This window comes from Solea solea, chromosome 4 (genome assembly GCF_958295425.1).
Source record: "Solea solea chromosome 4, fSolSol10.1, whole genome shotgun sequence".
Taxonomy (NCBI): Eukaryota; Metazoa; Chordata; class Actinopteri; order Pleuronectiformes; family Soleidae; genus Solea; species Solea solea.
The window spans coordinates 22,756,947-22,784,621 of NC_081137.1; the positions used below are offsets into that span (position 1 = coordinate 22,756,947).

Here is a 27,675-nt window from a genome sequence, read left to right on the forward strand (position 1 = left end):
GCAGAGACGCTCCTATAGCTCAGCGCGAGGCACTTTACATCGCACTGACAGAGGGGCGACCATTCCCCGAAGCTCCCATCCGTCCACGCGATCCCAGGCCCGCTGCAGCATCCAGGAATAAGAGGGAATAACGTTTTTTTTTTTACCAGATTAATTTTCAAGGTGTAATCGAGTGAGAGAGAGAGAAAGAAACAATGTCCTATCAAGGGAAAAAGAACATCCCGAAGATCACAGTGAGTAAAACAGTTATTCTGTGGCAACTTTGATGCAAATCACTGCTCATCACAGCAGAGACGTGATTATTATTATCATTATTCCCCCTGCGCGCTGCCACCAGATCCTCCACCCGGGATTATAATCTCTGTGTGTGTGTGTGTGTTCTATTGTGAGAGTGAGAGACTGCAGAGAGAATGAACGGGAGGAAAAAGGAAAAAAAAAATTGCGCACAGTGAGACTGAGACAGAATGAGCGGCTGCCATAGTGACAGCCGCGCAGGGAAATAAGGCGTTTTCTTAAAGGTGTCCTCGCGCTTTCTTTGTTGCGCGGATCCATGCGTGTGACGCGCGCGCCGGCTCGCCCTTAAAAATCACTGTGATGCACACAATCTGCGGGGATTGAATGTGCTCCGATCCTTCTTCAGCATGCAGTAACACACTGTTTTTAATGAGCTTTGTTGCTATTTGACATGTTCGTGTCTTTTCCATTAGATTAAAGCAAAGGGAAATCACATGATCACCAGTTTAGCCCAACCCTTTCATCTCTCTAACAGAGATTATTCTGGGCCTTAGTACTTCCTTTTTTTCTTTTTTTAATGCACATTGATTCACTGACATCCTGATAATAGTATGGACCTGTTATTGTGATCATGAGATGACAAAGAAATGAGTCATGTGGCATCAGCTCATTATTTCCACTTTATTCATTTATTTATTTATTTATTTATTCAGATGTAAAGAATGAAGCTTGTCAGCCGCAGACCACCAGACATGGGACGGTGGTGGTGTTGCAGGGCTGGTGCAGAGGGAGTGAGAATAGTGAGGAGGATAAAAAGAAAAAGAGAGGTGGGGGTTGGAGGGGGGGTGGGGGGAGTAATACACGCCCATTTTCTACGAGATGTTCTAATGAGCCAGGCCGGCCCCTGAGATGAGGCGACTCAGACTCCAGCATCAGGGGTGGAGGCAGAGAGCTGATGGTGGTGGTTGTGTTGCCAGTTGTTGGTTTGTGTCACAAACCTCTCCCACTTCTTTTCTCTGTGTGTGTGTGTGTGTGTGTGTGTGTGTGTGTGTGTGAGAGAGAGAGAGAATCCAAAATGACTGCCCTCCAGTCTTCATTGTTGCAGTTGCAGGCTGCAGTCTGGGGTGTGTTGGCCATGATGCAGCTGTGGGTGACACAGCCTTTGTCTTTGCCCTTCTCTCGACTGATGGTGAACCAGAGAGAAAGGGGGAGGAAATCTGTATCCTCTACATCTATGATGAGGCGTGTATTTCATTCATGTGTCTCATTATCTGACGGCGCACGTGAGTCGACATATCTGTAGAAAGCGTCACTGCACATGTGCCGGAATTGGCACACTTGCTAAATTACATCCATAAAACAAACAATTATACATACAATACAATACTTACAATAACTCACAGACTGTATTTAACAAATTAAATGTATAATAAATAGAATAGAAATGAAGATTTAATTTCCGGTGGAAGTGGTTTCCAGTTTGTAAAGGGGTGTGTGTGTGTGTGTGTGTGTGGTACCTGCACCAACCACCGGGGGAGGCAAACCGATCTTAAGCAGCAACAACGTTTCAACAAGACATCGTCCAACATTTGAGTCGTTATTTGAGTCGGTAACGAGTACAATTGTGACTCATTTTTTAAAGATTCCTGTCCTGAGTATGAAGCACTAGGACCTGGATCTGGATACATCGTGTCGTATAGTTTTTAGACATCAGTTAACATTGTTCACTTAAAGACATAAAACACCGCCTTTATTATCCTGTTACACTTTACAAACTGTGGTGTTTATGTGACATTCACAGGACAGATGGAGACACAGTGATCAAAGTTTAGAGATTTTCTATAGGACACAAAAGTACCATGACCCTCCTCCACCCCCGCCTCCTCCCCCTGTATCCCAGCTTCTGTCCATTTCTATTCCAGCTGTTTCCTTACGTCTCGGCCAGGCTCCGTCACATTTCTAGGTGTGGCTCTCCTTCCCTTGCCTCATATGCTCTCACTGAGGCCTCAGTGTTGTTCCAGGCTGGCAACATCATGTCATCACTAATCTGCTCCAGCTGCGACAGTCATCTCTGGGCATGAAAAACCCGGCAGACGGACAGAAGGACGGGCAGACGGACGGTGGCACTGCAAAAACGAGGGCCGCCGCCACCACCGCCGCCGCACCACACGCCGTATACTGTGCCATAGCCCAGGCAGCAACGTGAGCTTTAGTGCAAACATAATAACCGAGCGGCCACCCAGATGTTGCTGTGGGACTCGCCATGGCAACCGGTATACAGTTGTGATGGCAGGAAAACACAGCGATGTCATTTGACACACGTTACGATTGTGTCATGCACAAGCAGCAGGAGGAGGACTGTGTAATTCAAGCTGTCTGGCCCAATCACATCCAGGTTTCCTTTTTTTTGCCGTCGCCATGGTTACGCGCTTACACGACTTCACCTCGGCCTATCACAGGATCAACATTCCAGTAAAAAAAAAAAAGAAGCAAGACTTTGGCCTCGGACCCGAGCCCCTGCAATTAATTTAGAGCGATAACGTCTCATTGTTTTCACTTTTCCAGAATGTGAAAAAGAGAAAAAAAATCCTGTGCAGTTTTGGGTAAAGAGTAAATATTTTTTGCTCGCTAGGCAACCGAGCTGAAGCAGAGGCAGCGGTGAACATTCAGGATGACTTCCTTGTTCCAGAGCTGCCTCCCCGCTGCTCTCTCCCTCCCTCTCTCTCGCTCTCTCTCCCTCCACCCACACTCTCTGTCACACTTAATGGAGGTTTTTATCCCCCTTAATATCCCCGTGTCAGACACTTGTGGTCTGCTCTGCAGTCGTGTTCTCCAGATAATAAAGCACTGAGGACTGGAGAGAGGACTATTGTTATGAGTTTGCATTTTTTGAGCACCTCTTCCTTCAGTCTGGTTCGTAGTGGAGTGGGGAAAAAAAAGAGTTTTCAGTGGACGTGGTCGCACAGAAACAACATCCTGTCATCTATTTTGGCTCACTGACAGTTTCCTGTAGTGTGAAGTGCTTTGTTTTCACTGTGCTTCAAGAATAAGACACGTTTACTTTCCCCTTTCAAAACTCCACTCTGTTGCCAGAGATCTCCCAGATAAGCTGCTCAACACCAGAAATGGGTTTTATTTTTACTTTTTCCCATGATGACTTAACCTTGAAGGCATCAGAGCAGTAGGAGTAGAGCGGCGTGACGGCTCGCTGAAACACGCAGTTTCATGCGATCTGTTTAGATTGAAGACAGACGCCAGTGTACATTGGTCTGATTTCAGCGTATTGGAATGGGCCTCGTTTGTTGTTTTTGGTGAAGTGTTTGCATGACAACAGGTTTGATAATCCTCCTCCTCCTCCTCCTTCTCCTCCAGCCGTCCTGATTTGTTGACTCTCTGGCAGCGCAAAGAAATCCTGCACTCAGTGACTTACAGTAGAAAAAACCCTCTGCTGTTTACTCAACTCTGAAATGTTGCGAGTCACAGTCGCACAGTAGAGAGATCTAATGCTTACATTACAGATCAAATAAAAAGCCTCACTGTCTTTATTGAAACATCAGTTTGCTGTGCAGTTGTGTTAAATCCACACGTCTGAGCTTTCGGGTCAAAAATAGCCCAAAAAAAGCAGAATGTTTGAGCGTGGAACTAAAATGTGACTCATCCTGCACGGGTTTATGTATGAATGGCCCTTTTCCACTATGGTCCCGGCTCGCCTCACCTCGGTTTTGGTTGCATCTCCACTACAAAAATAGTGGCTACTCAATGTGGGCGGAGTCATTGCTGCATGGCTGCGTGAAACTGCAAGTGACTTTGTTTCGACAAAAACACACAAACGAGTGACTAGTTGTTTTCAGTGTAACTGAATCATTAGAATCAGTTAGACATTTCTGCTGGTAATTGTTGGAGATTAACACAGGTTTTTTAGGATTGTTTAGTCTTTTTAACTGATCTACAGTTCGGCATTGTTTGGTTGTTATGTCGGACCTCTCTTCCCATGACGGCAATAGAGCTGCAACTAACGATTATTTTCATAATCGATTAATATGAATCCAGTACTGACGCTAAACATCATCCCTGTATAAACTCGTCTTTTGTATGTGCTGCTGTTCGGCTGTTAGGTTTGCAGTTTTCTCTCCTTCACGATCCATCATAATCAATTACTGTGGAGAACCGGTTTAACATTGACATGAGGCGTTCAGTGACCTCTGCAGATCACAGCACATCAGTGTCAACGTCACCACTGTTTTTTTTTTTTTGTAAACGTTCAAATCCCAGTGAGTTGTCAGCGACACTGTAATAACTGGATGTAATAATGAGGATGTATTATAGTTTTTGATGAGTTGCACACGCGTCGCTGTGATTTCCGTGAGCGCCGTCTTGAATCAGCCGCTGAAGGCCGTTAAATTCGTACGAGCAAGAGCCAGGAGAGCAGAAAAAAAAAGGAAAACAAGAATAATTCCAACCCCATTGTGACTGTGTCTGTTCATTAAAGTGGATTATTCCCATAATGATCCAGAAAAATCTACTTTAAAATGGACTTTTAACTTTTTTTTAAAAGTTTTCTCTCTGAAGGAAGTAAATGATAAAAAAAGGAAGATGGAAGTCTAAATGTCAGAATAATATTTTGGTTGGAATCTTGCGTAAATTCCTGTCCTTTGGCGACGGCGTCGCCGACATAACTGCGGCTACACTGGGAAACGGCGAGCTGTCGCTTACTATGCTCCGTATATCACATTTAAGTGGCTGCACATGTGTCCGTCTGCAAACAAGACTTAAGTATTGTTTTACATTGAGATACATGAAGTGTGCTTTCAGATGTGTTCATGAAAGCTCAGATTTGTGTCACGCCCTCTGCCAAACTGAAATTTAAGTTATTGCTCTTTTCGTCTTCTATTACGATTCAAGCAGCGTCTCGACATCTAGTTTTCCACCGAACATGAACATGAATATCTTATCACTAGTGACAGTAAGGGAACATCACATGGGAAACTATGGAAGGTCAGAATAGTTGTGGTCTCACAGGCTGTTATAGGCCAGAGAGAGAGAGGCCTATGTTGGCACGGCCTTCAGTGGCTGCAGTATCATAAATCAGATACAAGGAGCAGGTCTGTGGCCGTGCTGCTGCTGCTGCTGCTGCTTCTTCTTCTGCTGCTGCTCAGCTGATCATTTGAGGTGCTTCATTTCGACCCTTTGTTCAATTGTATACAAACATTTCACAGCACTGCAGGGCGATACACGACCTCTCTTATTATTGTGTGGCTCTCAGAATAAGAGGAATAACTCACAATATGCAGGGTGACTGAGATATTGTCTCTAAAAACAAAACATTTGCACAAAGCAAGCAGATCCACGTTTCTATGTTGATAAGAGCATTAAAATGAGAAAAAATAATGGGACAAAAAGAAATCAAGAGACATTTTGAATAGATAAAAATGTGCGATTAATTGCGATTAAATATTTGAATGGTTTGACAGCACTAATTCTGACATATATCGACGTTGACAATTTGACTCATCGTCATGATTTAATCAGTGCAACTCTGCTCTGATCTAATCAAACCCATAGAAAATAACTCTGCTGTCAGGTTTGATCACGTCAGAATCCACACGATTCCATATTTGACACACAGTGTTCTCATGGAGTCGGAGCAGCTGAGACTCTGCTCTGCTCTGGAGCGACAGTTTTAGGGCGAGCGATCGATGCTGGTGCTGCGTTCTCGGCACTGATGACTGTGTTGTAGCGTGTTGTCGTTTGAGGGTGTGGTCTCCGTGCTGGAAGACGCCTTCACATCGCACAACACACAAGACGAGAAACACACATGTGTGTTGATGAGCTCAGCGGACACACACACACACAACTCTGTAACTTCTCCCGATGTGCGAAGGAGTGGCTGCGATTCATTGCAGTGATGAAATGGTGGGTCCACGGCCAGACGTGTAAATCATTCCACACATGTGGTCATGGTGAGAACAGAGAAGTCTGGATTACTGAGGTGATCCATGTTCGACGGACAGCCTCATATAAAATTAGATTATATTCTCCGAGGCATAGATGATGATTTACTTAATCTGGAGGAAACACTTTTCTTTATAGGAGCAGATTTTTTTTGGAGCTGTCATAAAAGAATTAGGACCCACGGACAATCAGTGAATGGATTAATCACATGATATATTATTCAGTCAGAACATGGCAAACATCAGATAATCAAATGTGTGTATTTGATTAGAGCTGCAACTACCGATTATTTTCATAATCGATTAATCGTTTGGTCCATAAAATATCAGAACACCGGTGTTTGTCAAACCTGGGAATGATGATGTTTTCAAATGTCTTGTTTTGTCCACAAACCAAAATGATTCACTTTTAATGATTTCTTTGTTACTCAGAGCAAAGAAATGAAGAAAATACTCACATTTAAGAAGCTTAAACAATCGGAAATCTTGTTTTTAATCATGAAAAAAAGCTTCAAACCGATTAATCGATTATCAAAATAGTTGTCGACTCATTTGGTAATCGATTAATAATCGATTAATTGTTTCAGCTCTATATTTGATGCTTTTTATGATGTTTTATGGACAAATTGAATAATCAACATATTCATTATGTGTATACATGATATGATTTTATCAAAAAGTGACTTCAAATGACACAATATTAAATATAAATGGTTATTTTGCTGTCAGGACTTATAGAGAATATGGCTGTGCAGTTAGAACTCCATCAGGGAGCTCCTAAAATATTCAGAGTGGCAACAAGTAACCTGCTGTGGGAGTTGATAACATTTGATTAACATGTACGTGAAGTAAATTCACAGTAAATTAGCTCACGAGGAAGCATATGTCACGAAGGTGTCGGTGGTGTCGGGTTTTAATGGCTGCTCTATAAATCTGCATTTATTATATTATTATTATAATAATAATAATAATATATGAGTAGTGTCACAAATAACAGTTAAACAGAGCTCGAGCCCTCAAATAAAGTCAGTCCAGTGTCATATAAGGTGAATAAATACCTACAGACCACTGAACACGGCCTCTTCAGCCATGCAGCCACTCACCAACACACCGTTCAATAAGTTCCCCCTCCCCTTTTCCACTCTCTCTCCCCTCTTGCAGCCAACCGATCACCATGACAACAGGCTGCTAGAGCTCGTCCATGGTGGCGCAGCAGCAGCAGTGGATTCAATATGTGACCGTGGCGTCATAGCAACGCCCCGATCACGCCACATGAAGGCCTCCCTCACCCATGATGACTGTGTTCTTTTGTGGTTTCAAATTCAATTTTGAAACTTCAAAAATCACATTCAGTGGTTTGGAGATTAAAAAAATTACCAACAGCGTACTGGCACGTGTTTTTGATCCCAACCATGAATGGATCGTATTGTGCTGTGGAAGATGGCGTCCAACAAAAAAAATCCACGATTCATCCTTCAAAGCCACTTCAGCTCTGCTCCTTCTCCAGTGTCAGGACGTCATTTTAATGAATAATGAAATTAATATAATCTCCTTTCTTGTGATTGGAGATATAATGTCACTCACACAATTATCCTTTTTAGCGAGTTATTGCCAAGAAAAATGACTTCTTTGCGAGTTTGAAAGCAGCAGTAATGATTATCACAAGCTTCCCTTTGATGGTGCATCAATAGTTTTCTCCATCTGAATTTATTCGGCACACGGACCACACACGAGACAACCAACAGAGAGACCGGTCACATGTTTGAAGTTCTTGACGTAAGAACCACGGCACGTTTTCTATGACTGTACTGTACACTAAAGGAGCTGCGTGCCATTGGTTAAACCACCTACACCTACTGTGTCATTTTCATTATCGGCTCTTTAATCGCTGTAGTATTTGATTGACTCGTTCAACAAATGTCAAGAAACATCCACAGTCAGAGCGAAGCTGTGCAGGATGTGTTTACTCAGACAAGAATGGCCTCTTTCTTCCCAGCCCTGAATGAATGAATAAAATACTATTTATTGCCTCAGAGGGGAAAGAAAAAAGGCGGCTTGTGTAGTTCCAAATGCAGATCACAAAAGATCAGGAAGAGAATTTGATTGAATGATTATTATATATATATATATATATATATATATATATATATATATATATATATATATATATATATATATATATTACAATAACATCTCTCTCTTCCTTCTCTCTGCAGAGCGATCGGCTTCTGATCAAAGGCGGGCGGATCGTGAACGATGACCAGTCCTTTCACGCCGACATCTACATGGAGGATGGCCTCATTAAGTAAGTGCTCCACTGTCCTCGTTTCTGCTCCGCTCTGCTCTCTCATCTATTCCCTCGTGCTTTCTTTCAATCCTCAACCGAGTCGTTACCCTTCATTTCCTGTCGTATCCAACGCCTTCAGTTTCAGCCACGGCGTTGTAATGAGACTGCAGGTGCTGCAGTGGCTGCTGCAGATATTAACGTCTCTGTCACTGACGTCCATTGCTGTTTTGGAGATTAAGGACATCTAAAAAATTAAAATCCATTAACACACATTTAACTGGTAAATGTGGTTCTCTGAAAATCTTCTTAGAGGTGAAACCAAAGTGTGTGTGTGTGTGTGTGTGTGTCATGACCAGTAATCACTGTGGATGACACAGATAAACTAGATTCTACTAGTTTTATAGGTGCAAAATGTGTCATTGAGGTTCCATTTGTACGGAAGAGGATTAGTGCCACACAGGAAAAAAAACATTTGACTTCTGACTTTAAACTCAGAATTTCTGACTTTATTTTCAGAATTCTTAAAGTCACAATTCTGAGTTTAAAGTCAGAACTCAAATATTGTTTCCGTGTGTGGCACTAATCCTCTTCCGTATGTTGGTTTTTAATGTTTGTAATTGTTGTATGGGGGTTTTTCTAAGCCTTTGATAAGCCTGTGATAGACCGGTACCTTAGGCAGGGGACAAACCAGGCAGGAGTGTACATTTTGCAGTTTTTAATTGTGAACGTGCTGCGCAAACATGGAAGAACATCATACACTGTGGTATTTATATACATATAACCATATTTTATTATGATAATTATGATAATTATGATAATCTGCATCCTCCTCAAGTAAGAAACTTATGATTATAAGGTGTTTGAGCCTTATCTACAAGAGTGGGACCAAAATAACGTACTTTATTTCTGGTCTGAGTGTCTCTGCACCACCAGACTGGGTGAGTTCCTCTCTCTCACATCAGTCTGTCCTCACCCTCACTCTCTGTCCCTCCTCCTCTCCTGTTCCCACTTGATTTCCCCCAATTATGAAGCCTTTGTTCCTTTCTCTAAGGCGTTCTCAGTCTGGCAGCTCAGGGAAAAAGGCACCCACTAAAAGCCTGGTGTTGCATAATAAACACCCCGGGTCCCTGCTTCAGCGGCAGCCAGCCAGCCTCGTCTGTCTGTCTGTCTGTCTGTCTATCTGTCTGTCTGTCTGGCTGGCCTGTCTTCCTCTATAAAGTCTGAGTCTGGGGTGAAAGGTTGACACGTTGACATGGTAACAATGTGTCGCTTAAAGCGTGGCTGACTTTGGCTGTTTTGGGTTCATGGTTCCACCAGGAAGTGGTTTTGCCCCTAAAAACCAATCCCCACTCTCTGCCTTGTAAACACCTTCTGTCCTTGTCGTGTTCCCCCCGACAGGCAGATCGGAGACAACCTGATCGTGCCTGGCGGCGTGAAGGTCATCGAGGCCCAGGGAAAGATGGTGATCCCGGGTGGCATCGACATCCACACCCACTTCCAGATGCCTTACCGTGGAACCACGACCGTGGACGACTTCGCTCAGGGATCCAAGGCCGCCCTCGCCGGGGGAACAACGATGGTCGGTAAGGACTGCGGAGGAAAAGCTCGTCCGACACAGCGGAGGATTCGTTTCAGGCCGAGACCAAAGCTGAAAAGAAGCTGAGGGGGGGGAGAACAAGGGAAGGGAGGGTAGAGTAAAGACCCCGAAGTCTCATTTTTGGCAGCCCTCCTAAAAGAGGACCACACAATGGAGTCAGTGTGTGGGGAAAGCGGGTGTATGTGTGTGTGTAGTGTATTAGTGTAACACTATTCCCATAGAAATAGAGCACCAGAGTGTGTCTTCATGCTTGTCTGCATACAGTGTGTGTTTCTGTGTGTGTGTGTGTGTGTGTGTGTGTGTGTGTGTGTGTCTGTGCACGAAGTTCAGAGAGCAAACCCGATCACAGCTGGTAGATCCCGGAGTCTCATTAGTATCAGCTCTGTCTCCATAAACAGACGACCGTGTGTGTGTGTGTGTGTGTCTGTGAACACAAAAGTGAACAAAATCAGTGGTTTGGTGAACAACAACATTTTTTTTGTGACTGCCGTGTCCAGTAAAGACGGGATAAGAGGATTGGTTCTTCTTTAATGAGATAAAGAATCCAGGCAGGTGATGAGGATTTGCTTCGTTACAGCTGAGTAAGACGGCGGATACTTAGCCCACTGTGATCCATGAAGAGGGTTTTCTTTGTATTTTGTGTGGATAAATAATCCATCGTCGATTATTTATTCTAAACTGCACTCGTAAAATTTATAAAAATGGAACACAGTGGTTCTAAGAAGGCAGATTTGCTTTTGTGGGGCTAATCTCAGTGAGATTATACCTTAATGTTACTGGGTATATTATGTTGATAGTGTAAAGGATGGTCTTAATGTAGAATTGAGTCCCCAAATTGTTCAAGGACACCCAGACAATGATGTCCAAAACCTAAATTCACATTGACACGGTTGGTCCCAGCCGGCCGAACACTAAGAATCCAGACTGACAGCTGATTATGCAAGATAAACAATAGTGGAGTGGAGTGGAGGGGGGGGGGGGGGCGGGGATAATCCTGACATCACCCGAACCTCGACCTCATTTAATCTGCTCTCACCTCTTCATCTCATATCACCTGTCATCTCTCCCCTTTGTATTTTCCCTCTCTTCATCCATTCATCACGCTTCTCCAGTGGACCACGTGATCCCCGACCCCGGGAACAGTCTGCTGGAGGCGTACGACCAGTGGAGGCAGTGGGCCGACGAGAAGGCGTGCTGCGACTACTCGCTCCACGTGGACATCACCCACTGGAGTGACAGCGTACAGCAGGAGCTGGAGTGTCTCATCAAGGAGAAAGGTGGGGCGGAGACAGGAGGACTTATGACAAATTAACTCCGCAATGTGGCTAAATCCCTCCCTTTAACTTTAGTTGCTGTAGAAAAGTGAATATCGGAGACACAAATGATGATATACGGTATATAAACAAGTATTACTTTAATACAGCTTCTGTTTTTTATTTTTACAGGTGTGAACTCGTTCCAGGTCTACATGGCTTACAAGGACTACTATCAGATGACCAACAGTGAGGTACACAAACACAGACAAAACATGGCAGTATGTGAGGCGACAATGTTGAATTACACATACAAAATCAATCAATCTAGATCACATGTGTCAAACTGGTGGCCCGGGGGCCACATGTGGCCCTCCAATCAATTACATGCGGCCCGCCCACCACTGTGCGAGGTGATGGAATAGAGACAGAATATAAGACTCAATGTATTTGTCGGCAATATTTTTATAATAGTAATAAGACATTTGGTTGTAATCATTGCTTTATTAAATGTATTACACTCAACATGAAATTACATATATTTAAGCTGTTTTAATCACAATTATCCTCGTCATTATTTACTAAATTTTAAATGTAATTCTCCGTTTTTGTGCATCATAAATATGTTTTTATTGTGAATCATTTTATATCAAAACAATTCTGTCTAATATCATAATGAATATCTTATATTGCCCACCGGCTACTAAATAGTTGTTTTTGCCACTTTTTTTCCTCTATGTCGGCCCCCGCTTGACCAGACTAGATGCTCATTGGCCCCCAGGTCATTTGAGTTTGATTCCCCTGATGGTCATAAAGGATGTAAACATGGTTTGACCTTAAGATGCAGAGAGTAAATGCAACATTTCTAACTTCAAGCTGCTGTCACACAGGACGCGAGTGAGGGGTTCAGTTGATTCACAGACAAACAATAATAAAACATAAAGGACCACTTTACTTTAAACGTTTCTTTTACACGTCTGTGCAAACTCATGAGACTGAGAACTGACATTTTAACTATAGTTGCAGCTGAGCGTTTATCTTCATTATGCATTTAAATACCTTGTCATTTTATAACTCACGGTACAGCCGGTAATGTGTGGCGTGAGCTCATGCTGTAACTCTGTCTGCGGCGTGTTCGTTATTATGTTATACGCGTTATAACTGTCAGTGCAGACTCTCGCTGTCTCTCGTGAAGCTGGGGCTATAATAACTCACTTGGTCGGATGATCTTATGAGGCGAAATTAAGCTGCGAAGGTAACAACAACAACAACAACAACGACGACAACAACAGCAACACACAAGTTTAGCCGTTTCTGAGACCACACGCGGTAACTGCACAGAGATCAACGTTAAATGTTGGTGTCTTTTAAATTGTGGCTTCAGTTTGACCCAGGGAGGGCTGTCGTATGTATACTTGTGTAAACACTTACTGTCATCTCGCTCCTCCTCCTCCTCCTCCTCCTGCAGCTCTACGAGGTCTTCACCTTCTTGGCAGAGAGGGGCGGCATCGCTCAGGTCCATGCTGAAAATGGCGAGATCATTGCTGAGGTAAATGAGGGTTGTACACAAAAACAAAGAAGAACGACACAGTGCAAGAAGAAAAAAGACAGATAATTCCTCTTAAACATTCCTCAAACTCCCCCCCCCCCCCCCTTGTCTTCCCCCCTTTTTTCCTCATTGTTCTGTTTTAGTTTTGCACATGTCACTTTTTACCTTCAGACTAAACACACGCAGTCACTACTCATGTGTTTTGTGTGGGACAGTAATGTGTGGGTGTAGTTTATACACAGCCGTGTCATGCTGTGGACAAACGCAAGTGAACAAACCATAATAGTTGGTGGATTTAGAAGAGGTTGGTATTAGTCAGAGCTTCAGACCGTGTCTGGATTGTGTCACTGTGTGTGTGTGTGTGTGTGTGTTGGATCTGATTCCTGGCTCGTCATCCAGCCTGAAGTCTGATTTCCATCAGTTTTAAAATAAAATAAAAAAAGTACATCTACAGTAATGTCCTGACTTAACAGAGATGCCTTGTTTAGACCTGTGTGTGTGTGTGTGTGTGTGTGTGTGTGTGTAATGGAAAGGACACGTTGAAACTAAGTTATCGGAAAATTCAAAGAGACATATCATTAAATAAAGAGTGACCTGATTACTTTGTCCTGAAAAGGCAACTATCGACTTGTGCACATGAAATGAATGCTGACTCACATGTGCAATTAACTGTAAAATATTTATTAATGTAAGTGTTGGTTATCTCTGGTGAGGACATGTCTGTTCCGTCTGATGTCAGTCATTCTTCTCTATTTGACGGTTTTTCTACCACTAGTTTTGCTTTTTAGTATAAATTAACCAGGGTTACACAGTATTTTGTTGTATTCTATACAATGTCAATAAAGCTTTCTATTCTATTCTTTCGTAATGAAAATCCAATCCAATCCAACTTTATTTATAAAGCACTTTAAAAGCAACAACAGCTGAAACAAGAGACAGAGATAAATAAAACAAATAAAATCCTGTAGTAAGAATAAAAACAACAGAAATAATCAAGTCATACAATAAAACTATAAAAAAGATAAAACCAACGTCTCAGAGTCTCAGAGAGTGAAAATAGGGCAAAACACAGTCTAAAAGTGCCTGAATCTATATTTTCTTTAAGGCCGATAAAGAAAAGTCTGTCTTTAATTTGCATAAATGCAAAATTCTACCACATTTCCCTAAAGTTGGCGTCCCATTCATATTTTTGTCTTTGTTTTAAGAATCATTTATCACATTTTCCTCCTGTCGTGCTGACTTTTCTACAGTATGTGCAACTTTAAACACCGAAATCAAACAAGCAGCCCATTAATCCTCATCTGTAATAAGTAGTGTAGATATAACAAAGATCCGGCTTTAATGTCGTGTAATATTTTAAACCTTCTAAATTTAGCGAGGCTCGGGGAGGTGGAAGTGTCTCCAGCGCAGCGACGTTGATTAAAGCCTTTTCCGTCTTGTAGTAACACAGCTGGGATTACTCGCGTTTCTGTAGACACGTCCAGATTTTCCATGTCTGTCATCAGCAGCAGGTCTCACTCCTGCTCGCAGCAGAAGTGTTCTGGAGTGCGGTGACCACAGGATCACCGCGGGGTTCTCCGGTTACGAGCTGTCCTCTCGCCGCATCTTTGCCTCTACCTTCTTTCCTCGTTGTCTGTTTAATTCACCTCTCTGTCTTATCACGCACACTTTCTCCTTATTTCCTAATCTCCTTTTTTGCTACTACTACTATCTCTTCACTTTGCATATAGAGTATACGGTAAAAAAGGAAAATTGAATAATATGCTTTGCCTGGGCTGATTGTTTGTTAATTTTACTTATTTCTACAAAGGAGGTGCCAACGTTATTAGTATTAGAATAAAACTGATTAAAGCAAAGTCCTATATATGGAGAAACAAGTCAGCGACAATTAAGTATGGTGATACTAAGTGTTTCTGTTGAGGAATTTCTTTTTTTGTAATAATATATTCATTTTGCATCATCAATACAATTTTATTGATTGTGCCTTGTCAACACAGACACTTTTATTTTGAAATTCTATGAAATATCTGTCGGTGCAATATCACAATGTAAGTAAGGAAGTAAAGTTTATTTATGTAGCACTTTTCACAGAAAATGACTAAATTGAAAAACTAAATTGTCTCTCAGTGCATCAAGAAAATGTTAAGTTTTCTTGAAACAAGTCAAATTATCAGCCTTATTAAGTAAATAAGTCCAAAAAATGGTGTGATTAGATAAATACACTGAATTGAAGTCAATGACACTAGTACATATTTTCACTTTTTCCAGCTACGAGCACAGACATAAGAAGATGAAACAGATTGTGGTGAAGCCCACACTTAAATAAAAGCCTCCGGGTCTTTCATCATGATATAATTTAAAGCTCATATGAATAGTTTTTCACTTGACCGGCCCCCTACTGGCCAAACTAGATGCTTGGTTGCCCTCAGGTCATTTAGGTTTGACCTCTCTGCACAGTGTGGATTCCCCACGGTCACACAAACAGAAAAAAACAAGTGTGATTGTCTCTGAATTGAGTGGAATTAACAGTCAGATCTTTTGGTGTTTGTTCAACAGGAGCAGGCGCGCATGCTGCAGATGGGTATCACTGGACCAGAGGGACACGTGCTCAGCAGGCCAGAGGAGGTACACACACACACACACACAGTTTTTTAATGCCCTTGGTGTTCTACCTCTTCCATTTAATGTTTACCGTCTGTGTTGTGTAAAATATTGTAAATCGCCCGGACTCTTCTCAACTGTTTGAATCAAATGTGCTTTTCACAGTCACTTCTCTCGTGAGACACATTTGTTTCCAGTCATGTTAGAAGTGCAAATTGACAACAACTGTTGCAGTGAAACAAAAACAAAAACAAAAAAAAGCAAAATGAAAGCCATGTTCTCACAAATCAGCAACTTGTCTGCCTTGGGCTTGACTTGAGATTTTCCACTCGGCGTGAAAGCGTGTCACCGCCAGTATCACAGTGTCACGCAGTTAAGTGGAGTCTTAAGACTCAAAAGCTTTGGAAACATAAACCAATTGAGTAAAAGCCAAGTTGCATTAGTGCTTTTATCAGTGTCGAGTGCACAATAATCAGCGCTGACTACAAAACACATGTAGAATCACATCACTCATTGTTAGACTCATTTGCTTAATGTAACAAGACGTGTTGTTTGTCTGAGGGAAGATTACAAATAAATGACGACTGACCAGCAATTAAAAAGGATTTGAAACTATTTGTAATGGATATAAGTTTAGTTTCTGTGCGTGTGCCTGTGAAGTCCACATTTATAAATGATAAAAACATGGACAAACTTATTAAAGCTCCATGTTGCAGTTATGTGATTACAGGAGAATGTGGACGTTACACGTGCGGGTTAAATTATGTCTTTGTGTTCACAAAACATTGAAAAATCACTTGTATTTCATGTACTATTCTATGCGACGAAATAAAACCCCAAACCTCACCAGTTAGTCAAATTATAAGCTAGCGTTCAGGTTCTAAATGAAATACTCAAATGACATGGCTTCAGAGAATCCTTTTTGCTGTGGTTAAGATATTTCATTTGAGTAGAAAATGCTAATGGAAAGACATTCTCTATGTCTATTTCGTAGCTGGAGGCAGAGGCTGTGTTCCGTGCCATCACCATCGCCAGCCAAACCAACTGTCCTCTCTATGTGACCCGAGTCATGAGCAAGAGCGCTGCAGACATTATCTCACAGGCTCGCAAGAAAGGTAAAGACACACAAAAAAGGTCCAAAAATGTCTTAAATATACAAAACCTGATGTTGAGTCCAGTAGATAATATTGTTTACAGTATTTTAGCCTTTGAATGCCGTGACCGCAGCATACTCAGCCTTATTTTTTATTATTCAACCCCCTTTTTCTTATTCTGTCTGATCCTTAGATGCACATGTCAGTTCCACTATGTTCTCATAGATTTGACCGTCTCTGCTGTGGTACACATTGACAGACGGTAGAAAGAAAAAAAGAAGGGTATTCTGTTCTCCAGTGGAATGCTCAGCTTTGTTATTTCTGTGGTTGTGCTGTCACACACAGACCATTCCTCGTCGTAAAAAAAAAAAACAAGAGGTGATCCTCCAGAGGCTCTGAGGAGGACTTGAGGAAATTGTCCATCATAAATGTTTTAATGTGCAGAAGGCCGTTTATTAGTCACCTCCAGGGTTTTTTTACCCCATTGTTTGGATCAGGTAACGTGTGCAAGGCGTGAAAGAATAGGAATACAGGAGCAGACAAGTGTAGTTGACAGGACTCAAACGCTGCTCCATTGTGAGAGGAAGCAACAGGCTCAGAGATGATTTAGCCAAAATTAAATTTGCACGTTGCCAAGCGTCCCGTTCGGCTTTTTTTCGGAGATTAGACACGGTTCCTCACCTGCAAACACTCACACATGAATTACCCAAGCCTTAGAGTCAGATTATGCTGCTGACAAGTTAAGCAGTTGCTTGAGGGGCCTTGCACGTTCAAAAAATGGAATAAATCAATTTGATTCACTTTACATTTGATACTGACACAGATTTTTGCCATTATTTCTTTTTCCAGGAAATGTTGTGTTTGGGGAGCCAATCACAGCCAGCCTGGGGACGGATGGGACACATTACTGGAGCAAGAACTGGGCCAAGGCAGCTTCTTTTGTAACATCACCTCCTCTCAGCCCTGATCCCACCACCCCAGACTATCTGAACACACTGCTGTCAAGGTACTTAGTTTAATTGGTTTAATTAGCTTATTTATTTTTTATTTAACCTTTATTTTTCCCTGGATAAAACATTGAGAACAAATTCTTATTTCAAGTGCCAGGAAACTCGTAAAAGTGTAATGGATTCTGTGCAAAAAGAACGCACGATACAATTCAATCAGTCACATAAGTTTGCACCTCCTAAAAGGATTCCTCAGGACATTGGAATTGTCCAAAAATAATCAACGCACCTGATCAAGGAAGGAGACAAAGTGACCTAATAAAAGAACCTGAGACAAATTAAAAACAGGAAACATTGGTAAGACTTTTGCTGGAATAGAAAACTCTGGCACCAGGCAAATGTCAATTACTTCCAGCTTTTGTACTGTGGTGTGCGTTTTTAACACTTAATCTATAAATGAATGTTTCTTTATCTTCCAGTGGAGACTTGAGCGTGACTGGCAGTGCTCACTGTACATTCAGCGTGGCCCAGAAGGCCATTGGCAAGGACGACTTCACTCAGATTCCGGAGGGTGTCAACGGAGTGGAGGAGCGAATGGCTCTCATCTGGGATAAAGCTGTGGTGAGGAGTGGTTACGTTTTCTTTCTCCAAGGTTTTGTTCGAATGAGAGGGACGAGGACAATAAAAGATTCACGGGGTGACTTCATTCTCTTAAGTTTTTATTTTTATTTCTCACGTGCACTCCACCCGACACAGATTGTCATCTGTAGCCACTTTTCTCGGACTCTCAGATTGAGCCCGACAGCAAAGATCCACGTCTCTGTCATCACTGCCGTCTAAAAATAATGACACTCTTGTTCTCGTGTTCTCTGTGCTTTAGATCTTTCTTTTACTCTTTGTCCTCACATCACTCTCTTCAGTTAATACTCTCTTCTTCTTCTTCTTCTTCTTCTTCTTCTTCCCAGCTGTAATTTACTGGTTGTCGCTGGCTCTTCTTTACATTATCAGTTGTTATCGTCACGTCTGGCCTTGCCTTGACCCTTGGGTACAGCACACTGCCTTATTTTGTTTTCCCTCTTTCCCGATAGTTATCACAGCACAAGTGTAGTGTTAAAGGACAGAGTGTGTTCTGTAGTTTCAGACGTCTGAAACTGTACAAAACTGTACAAAATATGCCACAACAGAGAAACAGTCAATGAGCCAATGAGCAAAAGGTAGGTAGAGTGGTAGACTTCCAGGTTAGATGACACCAGTAAACAGGCAACAAGTGGGTTGCTATGCTAGCGGGCTTTATCCCTAACACGTTAGCATTTTTATCACTAACACATTAGCATTTAAGCTAGGGGACTCTATAGCTAACAAGTTAGCATTTAAGCTAGCGGACTTTATAGCTAACACGTTTGCATTTAAGCTTGGGGACTCTATAGCTAACACGTTAGCATTTAAGCTAGTGGACTTTATCACTAACACATTAGCATATAAGCTAGCGGACTTTATCACTAACACATTAACATTTAAGCTAGCGGACTTTATAGCTAACACGTTTGCATTCAAGCTAGGGGAATCTGTAGCTAACATGTTAGCATTTAAGCTAGCGGACTTTATAGTTAACGCGCTAGCATTTAAGCTAGCGGACTTTATCATTAACGCGCTAGCATTTAAGCTAGCGGACTTCCTCGCCACCAACTTTTTCCAGAGTTTATACACAACAAACGGATGGATTATTTAGCGGCCGAAAGAAAGTGCCAGTACATTATTTCAGACTAGTTCAAATATTTGGCCGAAGCTTCTCTAATAAAATCAGAGGAAACTGAATTCGTAAAAGAACCCACACATTATGCTATGAAGTGTTAAATCATTCTCACTTAACTCTCGGCTAAAAGGGAAGTGAGGCTATGTCCCCAAAAATGATTAACTATTCCTTTTAAATGTTACTTATACTTCCTGATGTCAGGATGTTTGAAATGGACATAAACAGAGAATCCTTTTCATGTACAGCTCAATATTGTATCTCCATGTCTAATCCATATGTAGAAGGACATTTTATTTTTTTGACAAATGCTGACTATTCCCTATTTTCCCATGTAGACTTCCGGTAAGATGGACGAAAACATGTTCGTGGCCGTGACCAGCACGAATGCGGCTAAGATCCTGAACCTGTACCCTCGAAAGGGCCGGATCGCCGTCGGCTCTGACGCGGACCTCGTCATCTGGGACACAGACTCCATCCGCACCATCACTGCCAAGACTCACAACTCGGTACGTACGGTGCAGCACAGTGGTGTTCACTTTAAAGTTTGTATTGAGGATTTGTTTCAGTCAAATCCAGCTCTCATCGCGTCGGCGGTTCTTCTTTTCCTCGTGAACTTGGTCGGAGTGGATGACTTTCTTTTCCATAAGTAATGTTAGGATAGTATTGATACAGTATGAAAGAGCTGCTGAAGGACATTAAGTGCTATTAAAAAAGACTATTATACGAGATACATCTGTGTCTCTCAATGGAAAGGAAGAGAGAGAGAGAGAGCGCATTATTTATAAGCAGCTTCCAAAGAGCTCACGGTTTATCTCAGAGGAAATAAAGTCTCAGTGGATGTGACTCACGCTGGGCTCAGTGTAAAGTTGAGCCTCACTAAATCCACCAAAAACCCCTCACAGAAAATATGGATTAATATAGAAAATTAGCACAAAACAGAACATATGTTCCACGATGCAAACAATTCACACAAAGCCCTTTAGAGACTGACATTCATTTGTACGCATGATCCCAAATGTCATGATTGGAAAACCATATTAGGTTTAAAGAATGTCCCTCATTGCACTGGATTATGTTACAGTAAATACCAATGTTTCAAATGCCTGCGCTAACCCCTGAGAATTTGGAACATCTGTACACATTGCCTGTTGGCTAACAAACGCATTTCATAAGTGGAAAACAGCTTTGGTCGGAGGACATTTGTATTCATGGGAAATGTCTCACTTAACATGCAATCTGAACGGGAATCAGCGGCGCCGTCCAAAAAAACTTCCCCCCACTCAGATTTGTGAACTACAAATTGACGATGAGTTCATTTTCTTATATTAATATTTGGAGAAATGTAAGTAACCTGTAATGAGTAACAGCTGTTGCATTTTTCCCCCCTTTGCAAAGTACAGTGTATCACATTTAATAACTGTATCCTCGTCCTCTTGCTACTTTTTCCAAAGTTGGTGTAGTATATGTTACAAGTACAATGAAAATCTGCACCATCTGCACAAAAAAAAACAAGCTTATTTTAGAAACATTTGTTTCCTTTCTTATTAAAAAACTTAATCCACTCTATTCAAAAATATCCCATTTCAAGTGTTTTTGTCTTTACCCTGAAGGTCTATGTGAAGGGCCTTGCACCTGGCATATGTGAGTCATGAGATTTGACCGTTAAATAGACATTAGAGGATCCCAAACAGGCCACTCAGCAGCAGCATCAGCAGCAGCAGCAGCAGCAGAGGAAGCATGCCCACAGGAAATTGAGGTTTTACAAGCCGGACCCGAGTCATGCTTTTACAGAAAACCTCAAGCGAGGGAATAATGCCTGGGCTGGCTGTGCTGTAGGTATGATGAAGTGAAGCTTGTACTTTTTAATTTCACTTGCTTAAAGGTCAAACGCTGGTTTGTCTAGTAGGAGAGAGAGAGAACTGGACTCTGAATAGTACGCTTTCTTTTGCTTGTTATATAATGATGCTGCTCCAACTGACAGAAGAGCAGAGCAGAGCAGGGCATGGCAACTCCCAGCTCCAGTAAATCCGTCCAAATGGACAGATTGATTTAGGACCAAACGGGAGCAGCCTTGTTTATCAGCACACTGTGTTTTTGGAGCGGAATGTCTGCCTCTGTTTACGAAACATTACATGCTCTGTCTGTGTCGTCTTCATTTGTAATCAGTGTATCAAATCTTCTCTGGGTTTTCTTTTTCTTTGTCAATATAACAAAAAAAAAAGAAGAAGCGTATATGCACATGCGGAACAGGCAGCAACTCACTCATGACATCATGTTTGGCTCACACTCCACAGTCTTAGTTATGTCCTGTTCTGGCCTGAATTTGGATGGCAGCAGAGAACGGGGCCGTGTGCAGAGGAAATCATCAACAATGGAATGAGGGGAAGGGACCGTCTCAGATCACAAACATGTCGAGAGAGAAAGAGAAAAAAAAACATTTGGCAGAGGCATAATTGGAATAGGATGCAAGGGAAAAATGAAATTGATTTCATAAATCAAGCAAGAATGAGGGAGGGAGGGAGAGGAAGAGGGGATGAAAAACAGATAACTGGAAAGAGCAAAGTGAGGAGGAACGAGGGGAGAGGGAGCGAGAAGTGAAGGAATACAGAGCAGCTTCATTGTAGCAGGTGTTTGTTCATGCCTAAAAGAACAACTGTACTAACAAACAAAGTGATGAATGATGAACTGCGGCAAAAGATTGACTAATGGTGAGATAGCGGAGGAGAAATGCCTCGCATAGCTCCCCCTGCTGGTGTCTTTCTACAACTCCTCTGTCCCTTAATTCATCACAAAGGTTGAATTAAGTCACTGATGTCCTAATAAACACATGCTTTTTTTTTATTTCAGACCATTGGTATTTATTTTGTATCATTTAAATGTATTTCTTGTGAATTCACTTTTTAATTAGGTCAGTCTGACCTAATTAAAATGTATACTATACAGTAAACAGTTTAGATAATATTACATTAGTAACAGTTGCTAGTTATCTAAATGTTGTTTTCTGTTACTGCTGGAGGAATAATAAATGTATATTTGTGCTTTTAGGTGGCCGAGTACAACATCTTTGAGGGCATGGAGCTGCGCGGAGCCCCACTGGTGGTGATCTGCCAGGGGAAGATTGTTCTGGAAGACGGAAACCTGCACGCCACCGCCGGCGCCGGCCGCTTCATTCCCTGCTCTGCCTTCCCTGACTTTGCCTACAAGCGCGTTAAAGCCAGGAAGCAGGTAAATGACATACTGTGCACTGTCCAAAGTTGAATGCCTAAGCATATAAAGACAAAAGTCAACACACAGTTGCGTTAAAAGTAAGCCGTCGTTATTGCCGTGCCAAGAAATGCACGCAGGGATACTCACAACACACCAAAGATGCTGCCGAGATGAAGACAAACACGAACATGTTGCTTTTCATGATCACACTTAAACAAGTGACTAACACACACACAGGGGGAGAAGGGGGAGGAGGGGCGGAGCACTCAGTCTGACATCAGCCTCCAAAGTTCAGCCACATGCTGATGACTGCACTTTTACCTCTTGGATCAGTTAAAAGTGCTGTGCAGTGAAGGTGGTCAAGGAATTGGGATAGTTTTCCAAAAGAGGCCGACCACACACATTTAAAGAGTCTAATGAGTCTAAAAGCCATATAAAAGTAAAAGGTAGCACATGGATGCTTAATAATCCCCAGTATCTGTTATAGCCAATATGACAATAGCAGGTTAGTAGAATTAATATTTGACATGACGGTTATAAATAAAGTTTTATTCCAGTTTCCAGTCTGACATTAAAGCATTTAAAACACATTTGAAATACAGGTTTATTTTACATATGCATGACCGTCTCAAATTCAAATGACCTGGGGGCCACTGAGTGTCTAGTTTGGCCGGTCAAGTGGAAAAAAGTCAGAGTTTTTGAGGAAAAAGACATTGAAATTTAAATATTTAGAATGAGATTTCACAGCATTTCAAAATAAAAGTTTGTTTTGATACGGAAAGACAAATAGTTCACAATATAAAGGTATTTATGATGTGAAATTAATCTATTAATACAACAGAAACATACAGAAATCATTTATTATAACTTAATGAAACTACCGGAAACACAGTGTAATATAGTTTTTTTTGCAGTTCTTTTTTTTTGATTGATTGACCCTGGCACCACATGAGGTCATCACTGGACTTGATAAAAACTGGAAAAATTGGGTTTTTTTTGTAAAAAAAAAACAGTATTGTGCATTGGTTAAAACACCCTTAACTCTTTCTTTTAAAACTGATACCACATTAAAGCCAGTTTATCTTTGCATAAAATATGTAAACAAGGCCAAACAGACTCTGTCACAGCACCTGAAAATGTCCATTTAACTGTTTTCTTTAAGTTCCAGTCTTTATATTATCATTTGGACAAGAGAGTGTTTTCAATCTCATGTCAAACAAAGAGAATAGTGAGCAACAGACCTAAAATAATTCAGCTGGATGATATACTGTATCTCTCAGTGGGTCTAATAAATAAATCTGTGTTACAATAAAAGCCTGAGATAAGTTGGGCCGTTGTTATGTAACTGTATCTGCTCACACACAAAAAAAGAAAAGGGGGCCATCACTCACTTTGTTATATTCAAAACAATCTGTAGAGAATGTGACAATTTCCCTCTTTAAATCTTAACTTTTCAACAACTTAGTGGCTGCCGGTGAGAAAGTGGAGCTGCAGAAACGTTGCTGTTTGTCTTGGTCACAGTGTGTTATGCTTTCTTCACTCACAGATGTCTCTTTTTTAAAAACTCAGCTTCCAAGATTCCACTGAGGTTCACCGCTGACACACAGACAGTGACTGTGTTCAATACAGAGAGTTTCAGTTCACTTTACACAAACCTCTGTTGTGTGTTTCTGTTGAGAGTAAAAATCTGGATCTGGTTCTTAAGCTTTCAAAAAAAATGCATTTATCATTCAGACACAAACAGTTACACAAACAACCGTATAACACACAACAGGTGTGTGTGTGGACTTTGTGGTACCAAGCGCTACAGTGTCTCTTTGTTCTTACTCATCCTTTTTTCCCCTCTGACGCCGTTTGTTTTTCCCTGCAGCTGGCCGTCCTGAAGGCCGTGCCCAGAGGGATGTACGACGGCCCGGTGTCCGAGTACTCCATGTCGCGCGGCGGCACGCCCTCCGCGTCGGCGCGCACCTCCCCGACCAAACAGCCCGTCAGAAACCTGCATCAGTCTGGATTTAGTCTAGCAGGTAACCCTGCAGCATGCGGTGAGCCCAGCTTTTTAATACAGTCCCTTGATCGTCTGGTCCTACGTCTGAGTTTGTTTTTCCACTGTACGTACAAACAACGTGGGCGGAGTCATCACTGTTACACACACACACACAAACGAGTGACTAGTGTAACTGAATCCATGACCGGATACACCAGACTCCTGTGTTAAATATTGAGATTTTAGATTTTCCCTGGTAATTATTGGAGATTAACCCACGTTTTTAGGATTATTAAGTCTTTTTTAACGGATCTATAGTTCGGCATTGTTCGGCTTCGGGTTCTTGTGTCGGACTTCTCTTCCTGTGATGGCTCTCTGACCAATCAGTCATCAGGCATAGTATCTCCTCAGCTCGCCTGGAACCTCGCCAGAGCAGGTACTAAAAAAAGTAACAGGTACTATCACGAGTGGAAAGACAAAATAACCGAGGCGAGTGGAGTCATGCTAGTGGAAACAGAGTAGAGTCTCAGGCCTGTAGACGAGTGGTGTTTTCCAAACGTTTTATATGACGACCCACTTTATTTAACCTATTATTCAACCTAATTCAAAATGAATTGCACATTTGTGCACAACATTTCTCTGTGTCACTACATGTTCAGATTGCTCAAGGCAACAATGATAGAGGGAAGCAACCAATCTCTCTTTTCTTTTTTTTTCCCCCTGCATAAATCCAATCCTCCTCTTGGGAGGCCTGCTAACTAGTTTGTGAACCAGTGCCATAGAGAAACTTAATAATCTCTCATTATCTCTCTCTTTTTTTTCCAGTGTGATGATATGAACGGTATGGTATGCGCTTGGCTTCAGTGTAGACGCGCTCCCTTCTTTGGAAGTGGATGTGTTTACATGAGAATTTGTCGTTCACAGACAACGACACGTTGTTTCCCCTTTTTCTGTTTAGTGTAGTTTGACGTGAACTAAACATACACCAGATTAAAACCATGCAAACAGTACTTTCATGTATGATTTTACATATTTTCTAGACAAACATTAGTGTTTCATGTTGTTCTGAGAACTCCTACATGAATTAGAGGATACTTTTGTCCAGTTTTATTACATTTTTTCCACTTTTATTTCTATTTATATTGTTTAATAACGCATGTCATCTCACAGGTCTTAAATAAATGACTTTTCCAGGCTTTAAGACCTGTAACTATAGCCTTATTCACAGAGTTCATGGTTAAGAAATGAAGTTTCCCCTCCCACACAGGATATGAGTGTTGGCTTAACGCCTGAAATATACAGTGTGCAAGATTCCAAGTCCAAGTATTTAAGCACAGACTGCAGAGGAAGCCCATCTAATAAGAGAGGACACAACACGACGTGTCCGCGTCCAACATCTGTTCCGAGCTGCTGAGTGCGAGTGCGACTGTGCCCATATTTAAGGTCAGCGCCGGATTAGCGTAGCTTTAAAAAAGCAAATGTGAGAAATGGTTGTTGTCAGGCTCCCAAACGGCGTCGACTCCGTACACATGTGCGCTATCACGAAACACCAGATCGTCAGTGTTTCCACACTTCTATAATCAAACACAGCAACCGTTGCTATTAGCCGGTCCTTCTGTCCTGTCCGCTCTCCCTGACGGACTAAACGTGTCCATGTGTACGTGAACATCAGTGGGAGTGACCTTGTTTAACCTGGAGAGACTGCAGCTGGTTTTAATGGCTGAAATAAAAGTGGTGTTTAGCCCGGGGTTGTATCGCTTTTTTTTTTAAGTAAAAGTGACCTCTACTAAAAAGGAAATAACCCACTTGACTCCAAGTTTACTGTATGTACATATGTGAGTTCCCTCGTGGGTGATGATGTGTGTTTTACAGGCTCATCACCTGCAGAGTTGATTTACTTCTCTGGAAAAGGACTTAGATGTATCAGTGTATCATCGTCTGACATCAGAGGCTCTGGCTCATCTTTTGGAGTCTCTGACATTCTTATTACTTTGACATTTCAATTATATACCCTGTATATATAGATACACACCACATATCAGACTAATAATACTAATAATATGTCTCGGAAAACCTCGAGTTCCTGGAAAGTAATAGTGTGACTCAGTGAAGCAGTAAAGTCTGAGAGACTTGACACACGATCAGAATCCGTGCATTTAAACGCAAAACAAGCCCCTCCTATATCACAGGAAGTCTTAATATAAAGACACAACCTTACCGGATCTTTATTGAGACCCTGACACTTTAAAAAGGTCGAATTTCAAGATGTTCAAAATGTACGGCAGTGTCCCTCCATGTTCTGTCCTGCTCCTGATTTGATTATCCGTCACTCACTGTCCCGTTCTCTGTCCTTCCAGGTCCCCCCGCCCCAGACGACATCCCCATCAGGCCTGCTGGCCGCCGTATTGTAGTGCCCCCCGGTGGTCGTTCCAACATCACATCCCTCAGTTAAACAGCAGGAGGAGGAGGAGGAGGGGATGCATTCCAGAAAACGGCAGCAGCAAGAGTGCAGGAGGGAAGGAGGGAGGGAGTGAGGGAGGGAGGAGGAGATGCAGAGGACCATGATTAGTTAAATGTTAAAAGAGCAACACACTGAATCCTCATGCCTTACCTGCCGCAATGCTACCTTGCTCAGAAGAGAACAGTATCCCTTTTCCTGGGGGAATTTTGGGAATCTTTAAAGTGGGTCTTTGGATTTGGCTACTTATAGGATTGAAGTTTCCGCCAAAGCACAAAACACATAATCCACATCCATAAATCAACAGAAAACATGTCCATTCGGTGCTTTGGTGAATTGAAAACACTTCATAACATCACGACACGTTGTTTCCTCGTAGGAAAATGGATACCACTTGTTTCTCGGATTGATGGGATGGTTCTTCTTTCATCCTGTTTGGCTTTTCAGTGTCACCCCCCCCCCCCCCCCACTTCACCTTTGCTTTATCCAAAAACATAACACTAGAACCCCCCTCCACACATTAGTAAATGAACACATGATCACGCAGTACCATTCATTAGCTCTAGGTGGCATTGTATATACACTTGATGTGATGTACTGTAGCTTTGTGAATGATGTTGTTTCAGCGAGTTACTGGACCAAGTAAAAAGTGTTTTTATTGTTTATTTGGTTTATTTTTTTAAAATCTTAGAGCAGGAGCGCCGTCGGACATGGAGCTGCATGGGCCACATTAACTCGGGCGACGTGATCCATGATCCTT

General features: G+C 41.9%; 1 protein-coding gene across 2 annotated transcripts; it reads left to right on the top strand.

Moving 5' to 3' along the window:
* Positions 1 to 27,202, top strand: dpysl3 (dihydropyrimidinase like 3). 2 transcript variants are annotated; one of them, XM_058627369.1, is made up of 14 exons: positions 1 to 233; positions 8,402 to 8,490; positions 9,871 to 10,055; positions 11,182 to 11,346; positions 11,515 to 11,576; positions 12,791 to 12,871; positions 15,428 to 15,496; positions 16,467 to 16,587; positions 17,416 to 17,572; positions 17,993 to 18,134; positions 19,602 to 19,772; positions 22,312 to 22,491; positions 24,344 to 24,515; positions 26,815 to 27,202. In XM_058627369.1, exons 1-14 carry the CDS (start codon positions 195 to 197, stop codon positions 26,907 to 26,909), a joined length of 1,728 nt encoding a protein of 575 aa, XP_058483352.1. In that variant the 5' UTR covers positions 1 to 194; the 3' UTR covers positions 26,910 to 27,202. The 2 variants fall into 2 exon arrangements, with proteins under 2 accessions (XP_058483352.1, XP_058483353.1); XM_058627370.1 differs by having other exon boundaries at positions 24,344 to 24,497.
* Positions 27,203 to 27,675: the final 473 nt, after the last annotated feature.